We start from the raw sequence: 19,611 nt of genomic DNA, 5'->3' as shown, positions 1-19,611 counted from the left end.
AGCCCCTCTGAGTCATCCAGCCCCCTGCCTCTCTCGGCAAGTTCTGTTCTGTTTGGGTCTTCTACTTTGTGGTTCTCAACTGGGGGGCACTTTGCCCCCTGGGGCACGTTTAACAATGTCTGAGATGGTTTTGGTGGAGGAGAGGGAGGTCCTACTGGCATCCAGTGGGTAGAGATGGGATGCCTCTAAAACTACAGTGCACGCACAGGACCGTCCCCTCCCCAAACAAAGAATGACCCTGCCTCAAATATCAGTAGTGAGAAACTGACCTCAGGCTGTGTTTTAAAAGGGCACCCAGGGGCGCCTAGCTGGCTCAGTGAGTGGAGCCTGCAACTCTTCATCTCGGGGTTTTAAGTTGGAGCAGCACATTGCATGTAGAGATTACTTAAACATAAAATCTTTAAAAATAAATGAAAATAAAAGGGCACCCAGAAAAAAAGAGTCATCTTACTGCTCTGGGAGGGCAGTTTCCCTTTGTATTGCCCAAAGGGCATCCTCAGCCTGGCTGTGCCCCAGATTTTTCATCTGTAAAATGGGAGTGATGGTAATAGTACCTCCGTGATGGGAGTGTGGTGCAATGTATTTAACAAGTGCCAGCTTTTACTACTGACGCACAAGCCCAGGGTAGATGCCCAGCAAGGGGATGGACACAGAGCCCCCTCCCAATCACCCTTTGCTCCCTGGGCCCAGCATCCTCCTGAAGCTCTGGCTGCGGCTGGAGGAGACCTAGAAGGCTCCTCGGCCTGGACCCTGCTATCCAGCGCCAGGCCTTATGAATGACGACTGACGGAGGCCCGGCGACCTCTGACCCGAGGCGCCCGCCGCGCCCCTCCCCCGCTGGCAGGTGGACGGCGGCTGCGCCGGGAGGGTTCGGGGGAGGTCCCGGCGCCAACCCTGGCTGGCCCGCGGCCGCTGCCGCACTGAGCGGAGGCGGGGAACTGCGGTGCGTACGGGGCCAGGCGGGCGCCCGCCTGGACTGCCTCCTGGGCCTCTGAGCGCGGCGCGGCCACCCGCCAGCCTCTGCCGCCCCGCCCGGGCAGTAGGCTGCATCTCCGCCCCGCCCTCTCACCCCGGGATTGACACCGAATGCTCTGCGGGGGGTTTGCCGGACAGCGCGCCTCCGCCAATTGGCGGCCTCGCTAGGCGGGCCATGGGCCCTGTCGGGAACTTTGGCCAGTCAGGCGCGCCGGCCCGCCCAGTTGAGGCCTCGCGAGCTCGCGAGTGGCCGGGCGTCCGCGGCGCGCGTCACGGAGTCGAGGGCCTATGGCGGCTCGGGAGGGTAGCGGAGGACCAATGGGCGGCGGCGCGGCGCCGTCACTCAGGACGGCCTAGGCCAATGAGCGGCGGGCTGCGGGGGCGTCACGGACAGCAGCAGCGGACTTGGGCTGAGGTTCCCGGGCGGGCGGGCGCGGAGAGACGCGGGAAGCAGGGGCTGGGCGGGGGTCGCGGCGCCGCAGCCAGCGCAGCCAACCCGAGGGGCCGCCGCCGCCGCCCAGCGCGCTCCTGGGTCGCCGGCCGCCGCCAGCACCCGCCGCGCCGCAGCTCCGGGACCGGCCCCGGCCGCCGTCGCCGCGATGGGCAACGCCGCAGCCGCCAAGAAGGGCAGCGAGCAGGAGAGCGGTGAGTGCCCGGGCCATGACCCCGATCCCGGCCCTGCGCTGCCAGCCCCCGCCCTGTCCATCACCGCCGGGCCCCTCCCCCTACGCGCCCCCCCATTTCTCTCTGCTCATCCCCCCCAGCGCCCCTTCTCCCTGCCTGTCCAAGGTTGGGGCCCAGGGCCCGCAGAAGACCCTCGTAGGGGTCCCCTTGCCAAAGGCCACCCCCCACTGCAAAGACTGTGCCCCCCCCCCACCCAGCTGTCACTGCCAACCAAGGCACGTATGACCGCTGGGGCCCCACATGGGGCCTTGTCACCACCCCACCCCCTCCTTTCCTGACCCCTCTTCCAAGATTCTAATCCCCCACTTCCTCACTCACCTCTCCCACTGATGGAACCCACTGCCAGACCCCGACCCAGGCTTCTGCCAGTTTGGGAGTGCTGTGGGGTCTTCCTCCACCCTGCAGGGACCTTGGCCACTTAGTGACCACACCCCTCCCCCCTTCAGCCCCCGCCATCTTTCTCCTGCCCTTCCCCTTTTCACCTTATCACAGCCCCCCTCCAAACCCACGCTGCCCCCCTTAAGCATTTCCCAGAGCCACCTCCAGCATTGTTTTTCCCTTCTGTGTCACTTGGCATGGGGGACAGGATCTTTCTGGGTCCCTCTGCCCCTCTCTCATCATGTCACTCTGTCACTCTGCCTCTCTGCCTGTGTTCCCTCCTCCAAGCAAACGTCTGTCCCTGGCTGGGGTAGCAGACTGTTTATGAACCTAGAGAACTGCTTCAGTGCTTCCAAAGCCAAGTTTGAGCCTGTCTTGCTGGGATTCATTGCATCTTCTTTTCTGGTTTCGGGTTGGTTGGTGGGGGGGGTGGCGACAGAGCTCCTTCCCATCTCCAGCTATGCTGTGAGCTCTAGGTTTCTTGGAGTGCCCCTAAATAAATGGTCGTTTCACAACTGAGGCTCCATCATTCACCCAGTCCCTAGGGCTTCTTCACCCTCTCCTGACCCAGGATGAAAAGTAGGGTATGAAGTGTCTGGGTTTAGCAGGGCTCATTCAGCTTGAACTGGGATGGTGAGAAAGGGGACTTGAGGTGTGACAGTTGGGGAGAGTAGTAACTGACATCTAATGACTTGCTTTGCCAAGGGACAAATAGATTCTGATCATTCCCAGGACTCAGCCAGAGAGAGGCCTCTTTCCCCCTCAGCCCCCAAATTATGTTGGTGTTGGCCTTTTCTGGCCAGAGAGATTCTGTATCTGGAAATGCCTTCAGAAATGGCCTCAAGCCCCTTCCTCGGTTCTCCTGGCTCTTAAATTGTCATCACTCCGGATCTATAGCTGGACTTTAGCTAGGACCCCCTTCCAGTTACCCAGAAATAGTCAGAGCTGAAAAGGGAGGCCATGTCCAAATATGCCCTTCCCAATTTCTGATCTCAGACCCTAGCATCTGAGTCCTTTGAATACTCACTCCCAGAAAGATGCAGGCATGAAACCCAGGGAACTTTATTCCACACGGATTCAAATGGCAGAACTCAGAATCACCAAGCAGCCATGGGAAGGCCTGACATGTCACCGATGGGCGGGGGACAGGGAGGCAAGTGCCTGTAGCTGAGCACTTGATGACAGAGGAGCAGGTGGGTAGTGACCAAAAAAGGTCTGGGCATAAGCTTGGAGGGGACTAGGCAGAGGGGGAGGAGCTGGGGCCCCCAGCAGGTGAGGCTGGCTGGGAGGTGGAAGGTGGAGGCAAGTAGCTATATATTGCAGGAGCTCAGTTGAAAGTTGGGGAGATGACATTGTCCTGGAAAACTTTCAAGGCATATCAAACACATGCAGAGTGGGACAGAAAGCCGCACGGGGAAAAGGATCCCCGAGAAAAAGATCAGAAAGTCTCTGGAAGGAACCGCTAATTCTCTCAGAGCGCAGGCCAGACACCCAGAAGTGGACTATCATGATGAAACAGAGCTACTGGTTATTGGGCATCTAGGATGTGCCAAGCTAAGTGGTCTCCATAGATCTGTGTGCTGGAGAGATTTTCGTAACAGAGTTTTCTCCGAATTTTCCAAACACGCTCTCTGAGTTTGACACAGACGATGTTAAAGAGGCAGGATTCACATCCAGAGCTACTTACCAGCCAACTTCCTAGACCCCAGAATTTGCCGACCCAGACATTCTCAAGCTGCCTCCTTGATTTTTACTCTATTCACTTATATTTTCTTAATTTAAAATAATAAAGTTTTGGCCCACTTTTGTTCAGATGTAAAGTTTGATCTGTCCTAAGCCATAATATAAATGAAATCAGGAGATTGCTGTGCTAGTCGTATTCTCTCTGATACACATTAAAATACAATGTAACTGGAAAAGTGCAACATCCCTAAAATCATTTTATGCCCTGCCAGTGGGACCCATGTCACACTTCCGGAAATGCCCCAAGCTCTACGTCCTTCCAGAGGCTTACAGGGGCTCTTAGAAAAGGAAATAGGATGAGAGAGGAAACCCCTTTTTGCTTTGAAGCTCTGATTCCAAAAGGATGAAATTAAACAAAATTTGCCCTCTTGTAACCAGGGTGCAGCGGGGGTGGGGGCGGGGGCAGTAGCCAGGCCAGCCTGCAGGGGGCACCTGAATTTCATCTGCCAGCTTCCAGCCTGACCTAGGTAAGGAAAAATGCCCAAGCCATAGTAGGCACAAGTTAGGCATCCTGCAGCCCCCTGTGCTCCTGTCTCCATAGCAGGAGACAGTGTCAGTTTCCTCCCAGGAGGGCAGGGATCTAGAACAAGCCCTGGGGTGGGGTGGGAGAAATCTTAACCCAAAGATGCCAAAGCCATTGGCAGGGGCCCAGGGAAGATGCTAAGAGAACATATAAAAAAGACCAAGCCCTGGTCCCTGAACAAGCTGGAGAACTGAGAGAAGGCTTCCCAAGAGGCCCGGGGACAGGCGGCCAAGTGGAGCTCGGGCCTTGGCTGGCACTGGCCAAAGGCACCCCTGGGAGCTGGCCCACAGAAGGGGTGGGGCTAGTGAGAGGGAGCCCCCAGATACCCCTCCAGGTCCTGGGGACAAGCAGATCCAGGCTTTGTGAGAAGTGCCCCCAAAAGGTCCCTGAATGGGAAGAATGGAGGTCCTCTAACATCCCACAGAAGCCTGAGAGCAGCAAGCACCTTCTGTGCATTGGCAGTTGTATGGGTGCCCAAGAGGGTCCTGTCAAGGCAGGTTTTCCCTCAGCCCAGTCAGCCTACAGAAGATTGAGGGTCCTAACTGTCCCTCCCCTGCACCAGTTGGTCCCTAAGTTGGGCTTCTGTTCCTAACACCACCCCACAAGTCCCCGCCTCCCCCTATAGATAGAGTATTGGGGATGGGCAGCCAAGCTGGTACAGCAGGTCTCATGAGCCTTCCCAGCCACCGTAGTCCTGGTGCCCTGAGAGGAAGACTGAGTGATGGCTTCCAACCCCAACGATGGTGAGGATGAGCCCTGTTGCTATAGCAACTTCCCAGGCACTCTCTGCCCCTCAAGCCAGGGAAGGGCTGCAGTGGGGTTTAGGGAACAGGTGGAGAGGAAGAGTCTGTAGACCCTTGACTGGCCCTGGAAACCCCTCCCTAACAACCCTGAGCTTGGGAGCCTGGGGAAAAGCAGAGTTATGGGTGGCCCCGTTCAGACAAGGGGGGCGGTCCACCCAGAGCAGGGGTCCAGCTCAATCTTAGTATATGTGCTGCCGAAGCGAGCACAGGGGGTTCAGCTCAGACCAAGGCAGTGGGGTGGTCCAGCCCAGTGTTGTGTTAAGCTCAGAATGGGGATTGTTGGTTCAGCTCAGTGGTAGAGTCCATGTCATAATGGATGATGGTTCAGTCCATCTGACTGGGGAGTGATCCAGTCCAGAACAGGGGTCCCATCCATCTGTGTCCTAGACAAACAGGTTTCAGAGGGCTGAGTGTGCTGAGATTGTCATCTGGGGGGTGTCTGAGCCTGGGCTCCTGCCTCCTCCTGTGACCCTGGCTTTTTGAGGGGGGTCTGGGGTTCTGTCTGTTAGCCCAAATCGAAGCCAGACCAGAGTGGAGGCTGGCAACCATCCCTCCATCCCCCGTAGGAGACATGGTAGTGGGGGCAGGTTTCATAAGCCAGCAGCTGGCTGGGTTTCCCTTCTCTGCCACTTCCTGTTGTCAGCAGGGGCCATGGGTTCTGGGCACTTGTGGAGAAGCTGCCACTGACCCTCCACTTTATTTGGGATGTGGGAAGAAGGAGGAAGATGGTCAAGGCTGCCTCCCCCTCCCCCACCCCTAGGTTTAGCCTTTCGTTTCCGGTTGGACTTTCATGGCTAAAAGCAGAGCCAAGCACGGGGCAAGGTTTGACAGAGGCCAAGGACATCCCGCGATGTCAGTCCCCACTCTGCCCCCACACAGGAGCAAGACAAATCCAGATGTACCCATTGTTCTCTTGGGGTAACAGGATTTGGGGGCTCCAGGTTCAAAGAGGAATTAGGGGAGGAGATAGGGTGGCTCTTGCGCCTGCCCCCCCACCGCGCCTTTCTCTCCATCAGTTCTTTCAGCTAATTAACGGGGCTCTGGGGCCTCTTTGGCCCCCAGGGAGCCCCTTGCTGCTGCCTGGGTCTGAACCTTAACTCCTTCCCCTCTGCTCAGTGGGCACTGCCCTGGGCACATCCGGTGCCATCCTCTGGGTCGTCCAACACCCACTGAGGAAGGCAGGACCTGGCATCTTGGGAGCAGTGAAGTCCCTGGAACAGGAAGTTAGCTTTAGCACTCCACCCCTGGGGCAGCCAGGCCAGCCAGAAGGGACACCCTCAGGAGAATCTTCCCACTGCCTTCTGCCAAGGAGGGCCTTCGCAAACCTTGGCCAGCTGGGAGCAGGTACCTTTAAATGCTTCCCTGGCAACCAGCTCCTCCTCCCTGGTCCCCTGAGGCCCTCCAGAGGAAGCCAGCTCAGAGGCTTTGCGTATTCCTCGTTTCCCTGCAAAGGAAGATTCCAGGGAGAGCCCAGGGCAGCCTGGGATGGATGTGGGGTCAGGCGGTGGCCAGGGTAGTGACTCGGAGACCACCTTCCAGCTGTGGCTGCAGCTGCTCCTTTGGGCCCACCTGACCGTCCGTTTCCTGGGCTACCTGCACCACACCTTCCGGGCGCCTAAGCCACAGCCAGCACCCTGAGCCTCCCTGGCAGGGGTCGATGAGTCCCAGATCACCCTATCCCTTTCCACCCCCCACTGCACCCTCTGCTGAAAGAGGTAGGAAGCAGAGGTGAGTATGGGGGCTCCTGGCTGGGGATCCCCCCCATCATTATCCCTCTTTAGCTGCCTACTCCTTCTGTCCCTGTCCCTCCGCCCCGTCCCCACCATGTCCAAATCTGGCAAGCCAGTGGCACCAGAGGGGACACAGTCTGGACCCTTCAGTACTTTGAGAGTCTAGAGAAGAGCTGTAGTAGGACCACGGCACCCATGGAGCCTCGCAGTGGTACCACCAGACAGCCAAAGGCAGGCCCACTGAGTCAGGAAAAAGCAGAATATGGTAGTTCTCAGGGATGGCTGAGAGTAAACAGAGAAGCAGGACTAGGCATTCTCCTGGATTCTTCCCACACCCCTTCCTTTGCCTTCTTGGGTGGGCAAAGCTGAAGTACCAAGAGGGTACCCTCTCCCCTGCCACCTTCATCCAGAATTCAATGTGTATGTTTGGAGGTTTTCAAGGAAGGTGTTGTGTGTCAAAAAAGATTCTGCTAGTGAAAGCACTGGATTTGGTGCAGCGCCCAGGCTCAGAGAGGTCTCAAGCGGTTGATGGCCCAGCCAGGTACCAGCCTAGGACTCGTGGCCATTCCTTGACTGCCCCATCTGCCCAGTCACTCACTTTAGGGCTTTCCTGGCCAACAGTCTCTCCTCCGTCTGCCACTCCTGCAGCCCCATGGAAGGCTTTTCCCTCCAAACACTGAGGGGTGTCTTGGGGATGCTGGGAGTGGTGGCCACCCATGAGGCTGTGCGGGATTTCCAGCACTGTGTCTGGGGAGTCCAGGCAGATGACAGACAAGGCCAAAGTGCAAGCATGCGGGACCCCTCGGGGTGGCAGGTGTCATAAGGACATCAAGGGGTAGAAGACAGCTCCGTCTGTAGGCCACCCTGGTGCACTGCTACCAGGCGGAAGCGAAGCAGTTAATCTTGTGGGCAGTGAGGTCCGGCAGGCCTCCTCAGACCTCATCAGTCTTCCCATCTGTACAAGGAGAGGAACAGCAGGTCTGACCCATCAGGGTAGGAATTAAGCACAGAAAGCATTCAGCACAGGACTGGCACACAGGAAGGGTCCCTGAACAGCCACGTGCCTGGCCGCAGGGGGCGATTACAAGGACAGGTCTGTACTGTAAGAATCCACCAGGCTGTACATTTAAAGTTTGAGAGGTCAGTGCACATCCTGCCCCGTGTTTCATACCTCAATTTTTAGAAATACTTAAAAGCAAAACAATAATTGCCATTTATATGGCATTAACCCCATACCAGCTACTGTCCAACCCGTTTTGCCAAGATTAATTCATTCAGTCCTCACAACCACCCTACCAGTCGTTACTAGTTATTACTAGTATTATCCCCATTTTACAGATGAGGAAAATTGAGGTCAGGTCCATTGCCTAAGGTTGCTCGCTTGGGATCTGAAGTTGATCTTGTCCCAGAGTTCTGGCCCTTAACTGCTTTGTTGGTCTCGTTCTCGGCTTTGGCAAGAATGCCTGTTTTCAAGCCTCAGTTTCCTAGGGCGTTAAATGGGAAGAATGGATAAAAGGGAAGTTGGTAGGAGAACCAAGTGAGCAGGAGGTCTTCCCACCAGGAGGTCTTCACCATTAGCTGGATGGTGATGTTCACCTTGGGGTGCTGAAGGGCCCATGGGGTGTGGGCATCAGGTAAGGCTGCCCTTGAACCAGCTCTGGAGGAAGGACCCCTGGACTGGCAAAGGCAGGAATGGGGCCAGCTGGGGGCCAAGGCAACAGCTGAGCCCCCCAAGGGCGCCTGCTACCCGAGCCCCAGAGGCCTCCACCCAGGGCCCGGCCTCCCCAGAGAAGGGGCTGGAGGAGCAGCCAAATCCCCAGGCTATAAATATCTTGGCTGGCGTCGGCCCTGGCCATGGAATGTCGGTCAGAACTGGGGCGAGTGGGGGTGGGCTGGCCGGGGCGTCACTCTCTGTACCCCTAAGAGCAACCCCCGAGTCACCTTGCACCCCATTTGGGACGGTCACCTTGCATCCCACTTTTCTGAGTAAAGGGGGCCCAGGCCCCAGCCCAGATCAGGGCCCCCCGAAGCTGCCCTCCAGCTCAGCCAGGGCACCTGAAGCTACTGGGCAAAGGTCAGTCTCTGGGTTGACACAGCTGCACCCCACTTTGCACAAGTGGGCATCTCCCCTGGAATAGCCTAGGCCCACCCCGATAAGATGGGGTCTCTAACTAACGCTCTCTCTTTTCCTTTCAGTGAAAGAGTTCTTAGCCAAAGCCAAAGAAGATTTTCTTAAAAAATGGGAAAATCCTGCTCAGGTAAGCCCCCTGGATGCAGACCACTGAGAGGGGTGAGCTGATGGCCCCCCACCCTTCAGCTCTGTCCCTGTAACATGGTGAAGATTTTTAGGGCCCTGTGGAGGGCTCCAGACCTGACCCCATTTGCTCCCTAGTTGCCAAGGGGGGCTCCTGGGCAGAGACACCCAATCACCCATTGCCACACACCCCCACCCCACCACCCCCTTCCACCTGATGGCCCCTGCCCCCCACGCAGCTGCCAGCAGTTCCTGGGCGCCAGGCCAGGACCAGATCTGGCCCCTGCCACCCTCCTTAAGGAATGTGTCCTTCGCCATCTTATTTTTCCGCCCCCTGTCCCTACCCCTATCACTCCACCCACTCCCCAGGGCCCCCTCTGCTGGTGGCAGAGGGGATGCCCTGGACCTTGGCCTTGCCCCCACTTGGACAGGGTCCCTGACCCTCCCAACCCCTCTGCCCACAGAATACAGCCCATTTGGATCAGTTTGAACGAATCAAGACCCTCGGCACGGGCTCCTTTGGGCGGGTGATGCTGGTGAAGCACAAGGAGACCGGGAACCACTTTGCCATGAAGATCCTCGACAAACAGAAGGTAAGCAGGGTCTGGCCAGGAGGCCACCAACACCCGCCCCCAGGCCTTCGTTCAGACTGTTCCCACTGCCTGCGTGGTCTTCCTGTCTGTCATTCACCAACCGTTTCCTGAGCCTTCATAATGTGCCAGACCCGAGGGCCAGAAGTGCCCGTGCTGCCTTCATGAAACTTCTCCTCCAGACCAGCCACTGATGGGAATCCAGGCCACGGTTCAGACACCTAGCCTGTATCAGGGAAGCCAGAAGTCTTCCTGGAGAAAATATTGTATTCACACAGACCTAACTTACTTACTTACTTTCTTTCTTTCTTTCTTTCTTTCTTTCTTTCTTTCTTTAATTTGTTTATTAGAGAGAGAGATAGCAAGAGAGAGCACAACAGGGATGGGGGGATGGGGGGGCAGAGGGAGAGGGAGAAGCAGACTCCTCGCTAAGCAGGGAGCTTGATGCTGGGCTCAATGCAGGGCTCGATTCCAGGACCCTGGAATCATGACCGGAGCCAAAGGCAGACACTTAACCAACTGAGCCACCCAGGTGCCCCATACAGACCTTATTTCTTTTTCTTTTCCTTTTTTTTTTTTTTTTTTTTTTTTGAGATTTTATTTATTTATCTGAGACAGAGAGGACACAAATGGGGAGGAGGGTCAGAGGGAGAGGGAGAAGCAGACTCCCCACTGAGCAGGGAGCCCAACACGGGGCTCAATCCCAGGACCCCGGGATCATAACCCAAGCCGAAGGCAGATGCTCAACTGACTGAGCCACCCAGGCACCCCACACAGACCTTATTTCAATAAATATTTTTGAGGCCCTACTTTATGCCAGGCACTGCTGTCAGGTAGCACTGTTCCATAGAAATGTAATACAAGGGGCGCCTGGGTGGCTCAGTCGTTAAGCGTCTGCCTTTGGCTCAGGTCATGATCCCAGTGTTCTGGGATCGAGCCCCGCATCAGGCTCCCTGCTCAGCGGGAAGCCTGCTTCTCCCTCTCCCACTCCCTATGCTTGTGTTCCCTCTCTCACTGCCTCTCTCTCTGTCAAATAAATAAATAAAATCTAAAAAAAAAAAAAAAACAAAGAAAAAAATGTAATACAAGCCATATATGGTTTTAAATTTTCTAGAATCCCCCCTTTAAAAAATAAAAAGAAATAGGTAGAATTAATTTCAGCAGTGTGCTTTAATTAAGCCAGTATATCTACAATATTATAATTTCAACATACATAACCAGTATAAGAGTACCATTAATTCTTTTTTTTTTTTTTTTGTATTAAGTCTTCAGAATCCAGTGTGTATTTTACACTTACATCTCTGTTCAGATGTTCAATTTTCACTAGAAAAACAAGAAAAAACAGAGAGGCTGGAAAAGCAGATTGACATAGCCTGTGTTGTTCCAGTCAGGCTTTAAAATCACCCAGTAACTGCCTCGAGTGTCTGTTTTTAAATTTTCATTTTAGAAACTTAAAATTTTAAACTCTGTTCCCCAGGCAGCTAGCCACATCTCAAGTGTTCAGCAACTATACATGGCCAGTGTGGACTTACTGGCCAGTGCAGGTGTAGACCATAGCATACAGCTGTGAGCAAACAGGAAAAGCCTGAGCACAGCAGATCAGAGCTGACCATGGGGCCAGCCTGCCTGCGCGTGACATGTGGGCCTGATTCTGACTCCCTACCGGTGACCTTGGGCAAGTCACTTCCCTTCTCTGCATCTGGTCTTCCAAAATGCCATGCTCACAGCACATACCCCTCAGGGCTCTTGTCACTACGTGTGAGGCACCTGCTGGGGACAGCTGGGGAGGAATCAGCCTGGGGTTTGAGTGGCTGTGGGGCTCTGGATGCAGGGAAGGTATTTCTAAACACCCCATCTCTTAGGCACCACTCTCGCTTGTCTTTTTGGTTTCAGCTTAGCTTCCCCTTCCTCCAGGAAGCCTTCTCTGACTCCCCCGTCTGCCTGACTTTACCAGGCCCTTTATCTGGGCATCTGCAGACCCCGAGCTTCCCCCACCATGGCTCTGACCCCTCTGGGCCATGAGGCTTGATGACTCAGGTCCTTGCCCTGAACTGCATGCAGTGCAGGGACAGGCAGCCTCTGCCTTCTCAGCGTGTCCTCCGCATCCAGCCCAAGGCTCTACAAGATGCAGGCACTCAAAGAAACCAGCCCAACGCAGGCACCCCTGCTTCTGGGCATCGGGGAAGAGGAGGACCCTCTCACACACCCTCCTCTCTGCACCCACCCCCCCCCACAGGTGGTGAAGCTGAAACAGATCGAGCATACCCTGAACGAAAAGCGCATCCTGCAAGCGGTCAACTTTCCGTTCCTCGTCAAACTCGAGTTCTCCTTCAAGGTGGGGTCCCAGCGCCTGGGGGCCAGGGCCACTGCTAGGTGGTTCAGCCTCGGGGCTCCCAGAGCTACGGTGGGGGCCGAGGACAAGCAGTGGCTGCCCAAGGAGGCAGGCCCACTAAGGGGAAAAAGGAGAGCCCCAGAGGAGGGATGCTGAGGGGAGGAGTCAGCCTGAGACTCTGGTAGACCCATGTTCAACTCCTAGGCCCACCAGCTTCTAGCTTGAGAACCTGGGGCAGATCACACAACCGGACATCCCTCCAAACCACCTCTCCATTTTACAGCAAGCACGTGACGCACGACTATAGGCCCAAACTGCGCCACGCAGCCTGGATTCAAATCCCAGCTCTGTGCTCCTCCAGGCTGTGTGACTGGTTCAGGACTTCACTGCCCTGAGTCTCAGTTTCCTTGTCTATAAAATGGGAATCACAACAGCCCCCTCCTGATGGGGTAGCCATGACAGTTCCGAGCACAATGTGAGCGCCCTCCATGAGCTATTTTGGGTGTTTTCCTAAGCCGTGACCACAGATCTGGGAAGAGGCATTCAAGGCCGGAGACCCAGACAGTCACAAGGGCCCCATGCGTGGTTTAAAGTTCTGCTGTCATCTTCAAAGCTGTAATAATTTTTTTTACAAAGGGCTTCACATTTTTATTCTGGGGCCCCATGAATTCTGTAGCCCATCCTGGGCCCATTTTACAGGTGACAAAACTGTGACCTCGAGCTTTGGTCAGGACAGTCTCAAACACGAGGCCCCATGGAGTCCTCTCCCCAGCCCAGGCATGATGGCTGGGCCCCTTACACCGCACCTGCCGGCCCTCACTTTTCCCCCCTGCAAGCAGGAAACCAGCTGCCCCTTCTACCTGGGGGGAAGGAAGTGAGATGGGAGGCTCGGGGAGTACGGCACCTGGCGCTCTGGCCAGGCTTTCTATGGGAGCCGAGATTGTTGTTGTCACTTTCTTTTGGGACACCCCCCGTGTAAGGGCACTGGACCTTCAAACGGGGCCCTGATCAGCCGCTCTTTCCCCTAGGACAACTCGAATTTATACATGATCATGGAGTACGTGCCCGGCGGGGAGATGTTCTCGCACCTGCGGCGGATCGGAAGGTTCAGGTGAGCCGGCCAGCCCCTGCCACAATGGGCCTGGGCATGCCCACAGGTGTCGTCACATGACCAAGCCACCTGGGGGCGCAAAGTGGGCTCTCCAGGGCTGTCTGGGTTCTTGTCGCCCCTGAGCTGAGGAATCTGTGATTTCTCAGCCCCCACAAAAGGGAAGAAACACAGTGATTTAGGTCTCACTGTTTAAGTTGGCAGTTTTAAATTCATGCTGTCATTTTCCTTAGTTATAAAGATATGCACTTTACATACGACAGAACGCACAGCAATGTTCTGCTCTGGGAGTTTTGAAGTTGCATACACTTGTGAAACCACCACCCAGAAGACCATAGATAACATTTCCATCACCCCAGAAAATTCCCTCGAACCCCTTTCTTGGCAAATGGCCACCCTAAAGAAAGCAGTTGTCCTTTCTGGTTTCAAACACCGTAAATGTGTCTGGTTTGGGTTTGGACTGGATATAAATGGAATCGTACCGTTTATATTCTTATGTTCCTTTCTTCTCTTGCTTCATATAATCATCTTGACATCTAGCCACGTTGCTGAGTATATTCATCGTTTGTCCTGGCGGTGGTGTTGGGTACGATTCCGCTGTATGAAGCTACCGCAGTCTGACTGTATTCCTCTGTTGTTGGACATGCGGGCTCTTTCCCATGTAGGGCCACGTATGAAGGAGTCTGCCCTGCTTATGTATTTGGGGCGGCTCTGTAGGCCCAGCTGCTAGGCCATTTGGGCGTGGGCAAGTCATGCCGGGCATAACCACCCGCACTCACTGTCCCCTCCCCAATTGCCCCCACTAGTGAGCCACATGCCCGCTTCTATGCGGCCCAGATCGTCCTGACCTTCGAGTACCTGCACTCACTTGACCTCATCTACCGGGACCTGAAGCCGGAGAACCTCCTCATTGACCAGCAGGGCTACATTCAGGTGCCCACCAAGGGAGGGCAAGGGGCAGGCCCAGGCGGCCGTGGGCTGGATCCTCCCCCTCCATCCCTCCTTCCTGGCCAACAGCCCGTTCTTGGGCCCGCAGGTGACAGACTTCGGTTTTGCCAAGCGTGTAAAAGGCCGCACCTGGACCTTATGCGGGACCCCTGAGTACCTGGCCCCGGAGATCATTCTGAGCAAAGTAGGCACCCCCCCACCCATCCCACTGCCCTGAGGCCCACTCCACCTGCACCCCCTCCTCGCCCTCCTCTCCTCACACCGTACCCCCCCCCCCAACTCTAGGGCTACAACAAGGCTGTGGACTGGTGGGCCCTGGGAGTTCTCATCTACGAGATGGCTGCTGGCTACCCGCCCTTCTTCGCTGACCAGCCCATCCAGATCTATGAGAAGATTGTCTCTGGGAAGGTGAGGCCTGGCTATGGGGGCTAAGCCCCCAGACAGACCCTTCCCCACCAGTTCTGCTCACCGTGGAGCCCTGCATAGTGTCAGAACAACCTAGAAGTTCAGTAAGTTAGGCCAAGCAGTGAAGCTGGGCACACCAGTCACATGAACAGGCCAGCACCTCACACAACCTCCCTGTCTAATCCTGGACCCACACTGCTGATATTTCCAGGGTTTCCAGAACCCCAGGCCTCACCCGAACACCTTCCCTTGCCTCCAGTTATCCCACTGAGCATGAGTTTTCCTAAGTTTCACAGCACAAAAGCAACTGTGTGCAGTTGGGGGTGCCGCTCCAGACCCTGCAGGGTCACTTAGGGGTTGCGGCCCATGCCTCCTCTCCCAAATGCAGACTTGCTAACTCTCGGGGTGCAGGTTGGGGTGGCAGAGCTGTCACAGAGTGCAGACGTGCTCACTGCCGCACGATGCACCCCAGCACCTGGAAGGAGTGATGAAGCTCAGGCTTGGAGAGCATCATCATAGGCCCCAAGGGCTCCGGACAGGGTGGGAACCCCCACCTCTACCCTCAGCTCACTACCTTGCTGGGAAGACCCAGCCATCCTTCCTCCTGGCCGGGGAATTAGTGGAAGCAGTTCCCAGCTCAGCCTGGGGCCTCCAACCCGGCTCCAGGTCCCAGCTCAGCCACCCATTGACTTTGAAACTTCAGGCAAGTGCCTTTGCCTCTTTTAGCCTCATCTTACCCGTATGAGAACTGGGGAACCAGACACTTGCCTCTCTGAGAGAGAAATCATCTGTGACGTGGAGTCACTAAAAAGGGAAAGACGAGGTGTCTGCCACCAGGCAGAAAAGAAATTGCAGGGAAAATGGCCCAGAGTTGAGGGGGGGAGACCATAGATGGGTCTGAGGAGAAAGAAGAGAAGATGAGCGTAACTCCCTTCTTTGTAGCATTTTACAGTTCCCACGCATCCTCAGCAGTATTCTTTCCCTCATGCAGCTCTGGGATATCTGCCCCGAGTCAGAGAGGCAGGCACAGGCCCAGAGAGGTTAAGGGCCATGGCCAAGGTCATATAGCGTGTAAGATGTAGAGCAGCGCTGGAACTTAGTTCTTGTGGCTGTAAATCTAGTGACTACTTGCAAACAAGGCTGTGGGGAAGTTTCTGGAAGAGTTGAAGTGAGCCTTAAAGAGTGGAAGAGTTTTAGCTATGGAGAGAGAGGGGGAAACAAAAACAATCATTTCTCTCATAACCATGAATATTTCAGAAGTCCCCAGACCCCGGCAGAGCTCCCTTAGGAAGCAGTAGCTAAGAATGCAAGTTCTGGAGTCCAACAGACCCAGGATGAAAGCCCCCTGTCCTGCTCCTCTGTGTGACCTTAGGCAAGCTGTTTAACCCTTCCGAGCCTGTTTCCTCTTCTCTAAAACGGGAAACATCAGAGCATTTACCTTAGAGCGGCAGTTCTGAGTGGCCCCCTGTCCAGCAGCATCAGTATGGCTAAGGAACAGGCTAGACATACAGGTTCTCAGACCTCATGAATCAGAAACTCCAGTGGGCCCAACAAGCTTTTTTTTTTTTTTTTTTTAAGATTTCATTTATTTATTTGACACATCGAGATAGAGAGCACATGTGGGGGGGGGGGCGGCAGGCAGAAGGAGAGGGAGAAGCAGGCTCTCCACTGAGGACAAAGAGCCTGACGTGGGGCTCCATCCCAGGACCCCGGGATCGTGACCTGAACTGAAGGCAGGTGTTTAGCCGACTGAGCCACCCAGGCGCCCCCCCACCCCAGGCTTTTTTAGTGGGATTCTAAAGCACACTCAAGTTGGTGACTCTCCACCTGATAGAACTATTAGGCAGCAAAGGCAGCATTCTGGGATCCCCAGACTCCAGACAAGTCTCCCACCCTGTCTGTGTTAATCCCCTCTCCAGGTGCGGTTCCCATCCCACTTCAGCTCCGACCTGAAGGATCTGCTGCGGAACCTGCTGCAGGTGGACCTCACCAAACGCTTCGGGAACCTCAAGAACGGAGTCAATGATATCAAGAACCACAAGTGGTTTGCCACAACTGACTGGATCGCCATCTACCAGAGGAAGGTGGGCTGCCTCTTTCCCCATGCCGCCCCGCCTCCCAACAGTGCACTGAGGGTTTTGAGAGGAGGTCAAGAGCCAAGGAGGGCTACCGCTGGAGAGATGGAAAGGGCAGTGGCATCTGAAAATTAGGCTACATAGTCTGGCTGAGGGACCTTAGAGCAGTGGAGGTCTTGAAGTGGGATTGTGGGGTCATTTGGCCACTCTGTGACCTTGGGCATGAGACATCCCTCTGGTGAGCTGGCTATAATGAGATTCTTAGGTTGTTAAGGTGAGTCCGTATCCTAATGTTAAGCTTAGGACTAGGTCAGAGTAAATTACCTTATGAATGTTAGGCCATTCACATTTATTGTTGTAACAATGATTATATTGATTACTGAGGTCTGAGTGGTTCTTGACCCTCTCCAGGTGGAAGCTCCCTTCATACCAAAGTTCAAAGGCCCTGGGGACACGAGTAATTTTGACGACTATGAGGAGGAAGAGATCCGAGTCTCCATCAATGAGAAGTGTGGCAAGGAGTTTACTGAGTTTTAGGGGTGTGCCTGTGCCCCCATGGGTTTTCTTTCTTTCTCTCTCTCTTTTTTTTTTTTTTTTTTTTTTTTGTGGGGGGGTGGGAGGGTTGGATTGAACAGCCAGAGGGCCCCAGAGTTCCTTGCATCTAATTTCACCCCACCCCACCCTCCAGGGTAGGGGGAGCAAGAAGCCAGATATTCAGAGGAATGGAAACACCAGCTGCTCCTCCTCAACCCCTCACCCTCCTGCCCCCCCCCCTACCGCTTTTGCCTTCCTGCTCCCCAGAAGCCCCCCACCCAGCCCACTTCTGCCTGTTTTAAATGAGTTTCTGTGTCCAGTCAGACCATGTCTTGCTGGTGTATTCAGGGACAGGGTGTGAAAAGAGGGGCCCAAACTTAACTCCATCCCCACCCCCCCAAACCATAGGCATCACCCACTAAGGGCAAATGAAGGAAAGGCCAGCCTTCTCTTCAGAGCAATGGTGCCTGGAAAGGAGAGATTTTAGTGACCTGTTCAGTGGGCTGCTTGCTAGAATTAAAAAGAAAAAAAATGTATAATCTTATTTAAGTTCCACCAGTGCCTCCCCCCCTCCTTCCCCTACCCCTCCTGTGCTGCCCCCTTCCCAAACCCATTTTAACAAGGCTGGGAAGCAGACTGAATTTGTAAAGGAAGGAGCTGGGGTTTAAACCTCCGCCCCAAGCTGCTAATCTCCTCTGCTCCTCTGCCCACCTCCCCCCAACCCTGGGGGTCCCCTGGCAAGCCTGGAAGGGTCTCAGCCCCTTTAGGAAGCCCCTGTCCCCTTCTGCCCCAATAGACCTTTCTTCACCCTAGGGCTTTAGCCAAGACAAAGAAAGCAGCTGCCCCCTCCCTGCCAAAAAGGAGATGCCCCTGAAAAGACAGAAGGGGAGCCCCAAGCCCAGGGTCTTTCCTCCCACCAGCACTCTCCCCAAACTCTAATTTTATTCTCAGCTAGATTTTAATGCCCAGCCTCCTCTCTGCTCAGTTGGGAAGGCAACCCCCGCAAAAGAAGGCAAAGCCCTCCTCCCCCTCTTGGCCCCGGGTTCAAGGCCAGGGTTGCTGGGGAGGGGCTGCCTGTTTTATTCACCCAGCAGCCTCCGCCCCCCTCCCCCCATCCAGGGCGCTCCTCCTCTGCTTAGCTGTCAGCTGTCCATCACCCTTTCTCTCCCCCATTTGTGCTTTTCTCTCTCTTAACAGAAAAGTGGGGAGCCACCCCATTCATCCCCATATTTGTCCCTCTCGTAACTTCTCCCCATCCAGGAGGAGCTCTCAGGCCTGGGGTGGGGCCCCGGGTGGGCACGGGGGCGATTCAACCTGTGTGCTGCGAAGGACGCGACTTCCTCTTGAACAGTGTGCTGTTGTAAACATATTTGAAAACTATTACCAATAAAGTTTTGTTTAAAAAAAAGTGTCGTTGGTGTTCCCGACTTCGGTCACCCGCCCACATACCCCCAGGGGTTTGTGAAAGAGAATTTCAGACCCCAACGTCCAGGCTGATCAGGATCTGGCCTGGAGTCCTTGTAAAACCGGGTTTGGCCGGAATTCCGCCACTACCCCGCCCCGCAGGAGAAGGGGGCGCCAAACTGCCCTTTGACCCTGGATTCGGGGTCCCCGAATCTGCGGCGCGCCCCCTCGGCGTCCAGCCCTCGGCCGAGGGGGCGCTCTAGGGAGACGCTGAGGCCGGCGCGCCGGGAGGCCGAGCGGCGGCGGGGGCGGCCCTGGCAGGGGGGGGGTAAAGGGTGGGGGAGACCGTGCGCGCCCCCTTCCCCGCATCCTCGGCGCGGAGCGCGGGGCCAAGCGCGCCGTTGGGGCGCGGGGGCGGCGACAGTCCGAGGGTCCCCGCGGCGCCCGGCCCGCGGGCGGCGAGTTCCCGGTAAGTGCGGTCCCGAGAGCGGAGCGCGCCGGGGAGGCGTGGAGAGGGGGGCTGGGCGCCGGGGACGTCTGGGTCCCGCGCCCAATGGCTGGAGGGCGGCCGAGCGCCGCCCGCCCGCCCCGCCCGCCCCCTCTCCCCTCCCCCCGGCGCTCCCCTCCCCCTCCCCCGCCCGCTGCTTTCCCCCGCCCCCGCCCCGGCGCCAACTCCACGGCGCCTCCTTAAAAAGCGCGCGGGAGTTGTAAGGGGGGGCCGGAGCGAGCCAGAGTGTGCGAGAGCGCAGGGTAAAGGGGGCGGGCGGGGGGCCCGGGCTCCACCTTAAAAGCGGGCGCGTGGGGGTGGGAGGGAGGAAGGCGGGCGGCGGGGAGGAGGGAGGGAGGGAAGGAAGGGGGGCCGGAGTGTCCCGGGCGCAGGGCGCGCGTGCGGCGGCGGCGGCGGCGGGGAGGGGCCGGCCGCGCCGCGCTCCCCTCCTCCCTCCTCGCATCCCCGGCCCCGCGCGCGCCCAGCAGAAGCGGGTCTGTGTGTGCGTGCGTGCGAGTGAGTGAGTGTGTGCATATTTTTTTTCTCTCTTTTCTTTCTCTCTCACTGTTTTTTCTCTCTCGCGCTCCCTCTCTCTCGCTTTTTTTTTTTTTTTTTTTTTTTTGCAAAGAAACAGCAGC

General features: G+C 56.1%; 2 protein-coding genes across 2 annotated transcripts; both read left to right on the top strand.

Moving 5' to 3' along the window:
- The first annotated feature begins 1,382 nt into the window (after positions 1-1,382).
- Positions 1,383-18,491, top strand: PRKACA (protein kinase cAMP-activated catalytic subunit alpha). The gene is made up of 10 exons (XM_026488118.4): positions 1,383-1,620; positions 9,033-9,094; positions 9,555-9,683; positions 11,917-12,015; positions 13,041-13,123; positions 13,927-14,053; positions 14,157-14,252; positions 14,354-14,476; positions 16,393-16,557; positions 16,960-18,491. The coding sequence occupies exons 1-10, from the start codon at positions 1,575-1,577 to the stop codon at positions 17,083-17,085; spliced, it is 1,056 nt and encodes a 351-aa protein (XP_026343903.1). The 5' UTR covers positions 1,383-1,574; the 3' UTR covers positions 17,086-18,491.
- On the top strand, positions 4,254-9,016 carry SMIM46 (small integral membrane protein 46). Its single transcript, XM_057311565.1, has one exon. It carries the CDS (start codon positions 6,592-6,594, stop codon positions 6,742-6,744), a length of 153 nt encoding a protein of 50 aa, XP_057167548.1. The 5' UTR covers positions 4,254-6,591; the 3' UTR covers positions 6,745-9,016.
- Positions 18,492-19,611: the final 1,120 nt, after the last annotated feature.

Source organism: Ursus arctos, unplaced genomic scaffold, assembly GCF_023065955.2.
Source record: "Ursus arctos isolate Adak ecotype North America unplaced genomic scaffold, UrsArc2.0 scaffold_14, whole genome shotgun sequence".
Classification (NCBI taxonomy): domain Eukaryota; kingdom Metazoa; phylum Chordata; class Mammalia; order Carnivora; family Ursidae; genus Ursus; species Ursus arctos.
This window is presented reverse-complemented; position numbering and strand designations above follow the sequence as displayed.

Bases quoted from the DNA above. Each gene is read 5' to 3' on its own strand.
- SMIM46 (XM_057311565.1), top strand. From the start codon at position 6,592: ATGGATGTGGGGTCAGGCGGTGGCCAGGGTAGTGACTCGGAGACCACC.
- PRKACA (XM_026488118.4), top strand. From the start codon at position 1,575: ATGGGCAACGCCGCAGCCGCCAAGAAGGGCAGCGAGCAGGAGAGCG. The intron at 9,095-9,554 runs GTAAGCCCCCTG...CTCTGCCCACAG, and splicing joins AATGGGAAAATCCTGCTCAG to AATACAGCCCATTTGGATCA. The intron at 16,558-16,959 runs GTGGGCTGCCTC...GACCCTCTCCAG, and splicing joins TCGCCATCTACCAGAGGAAG to GTGGAAGCTCCCTTCATACC.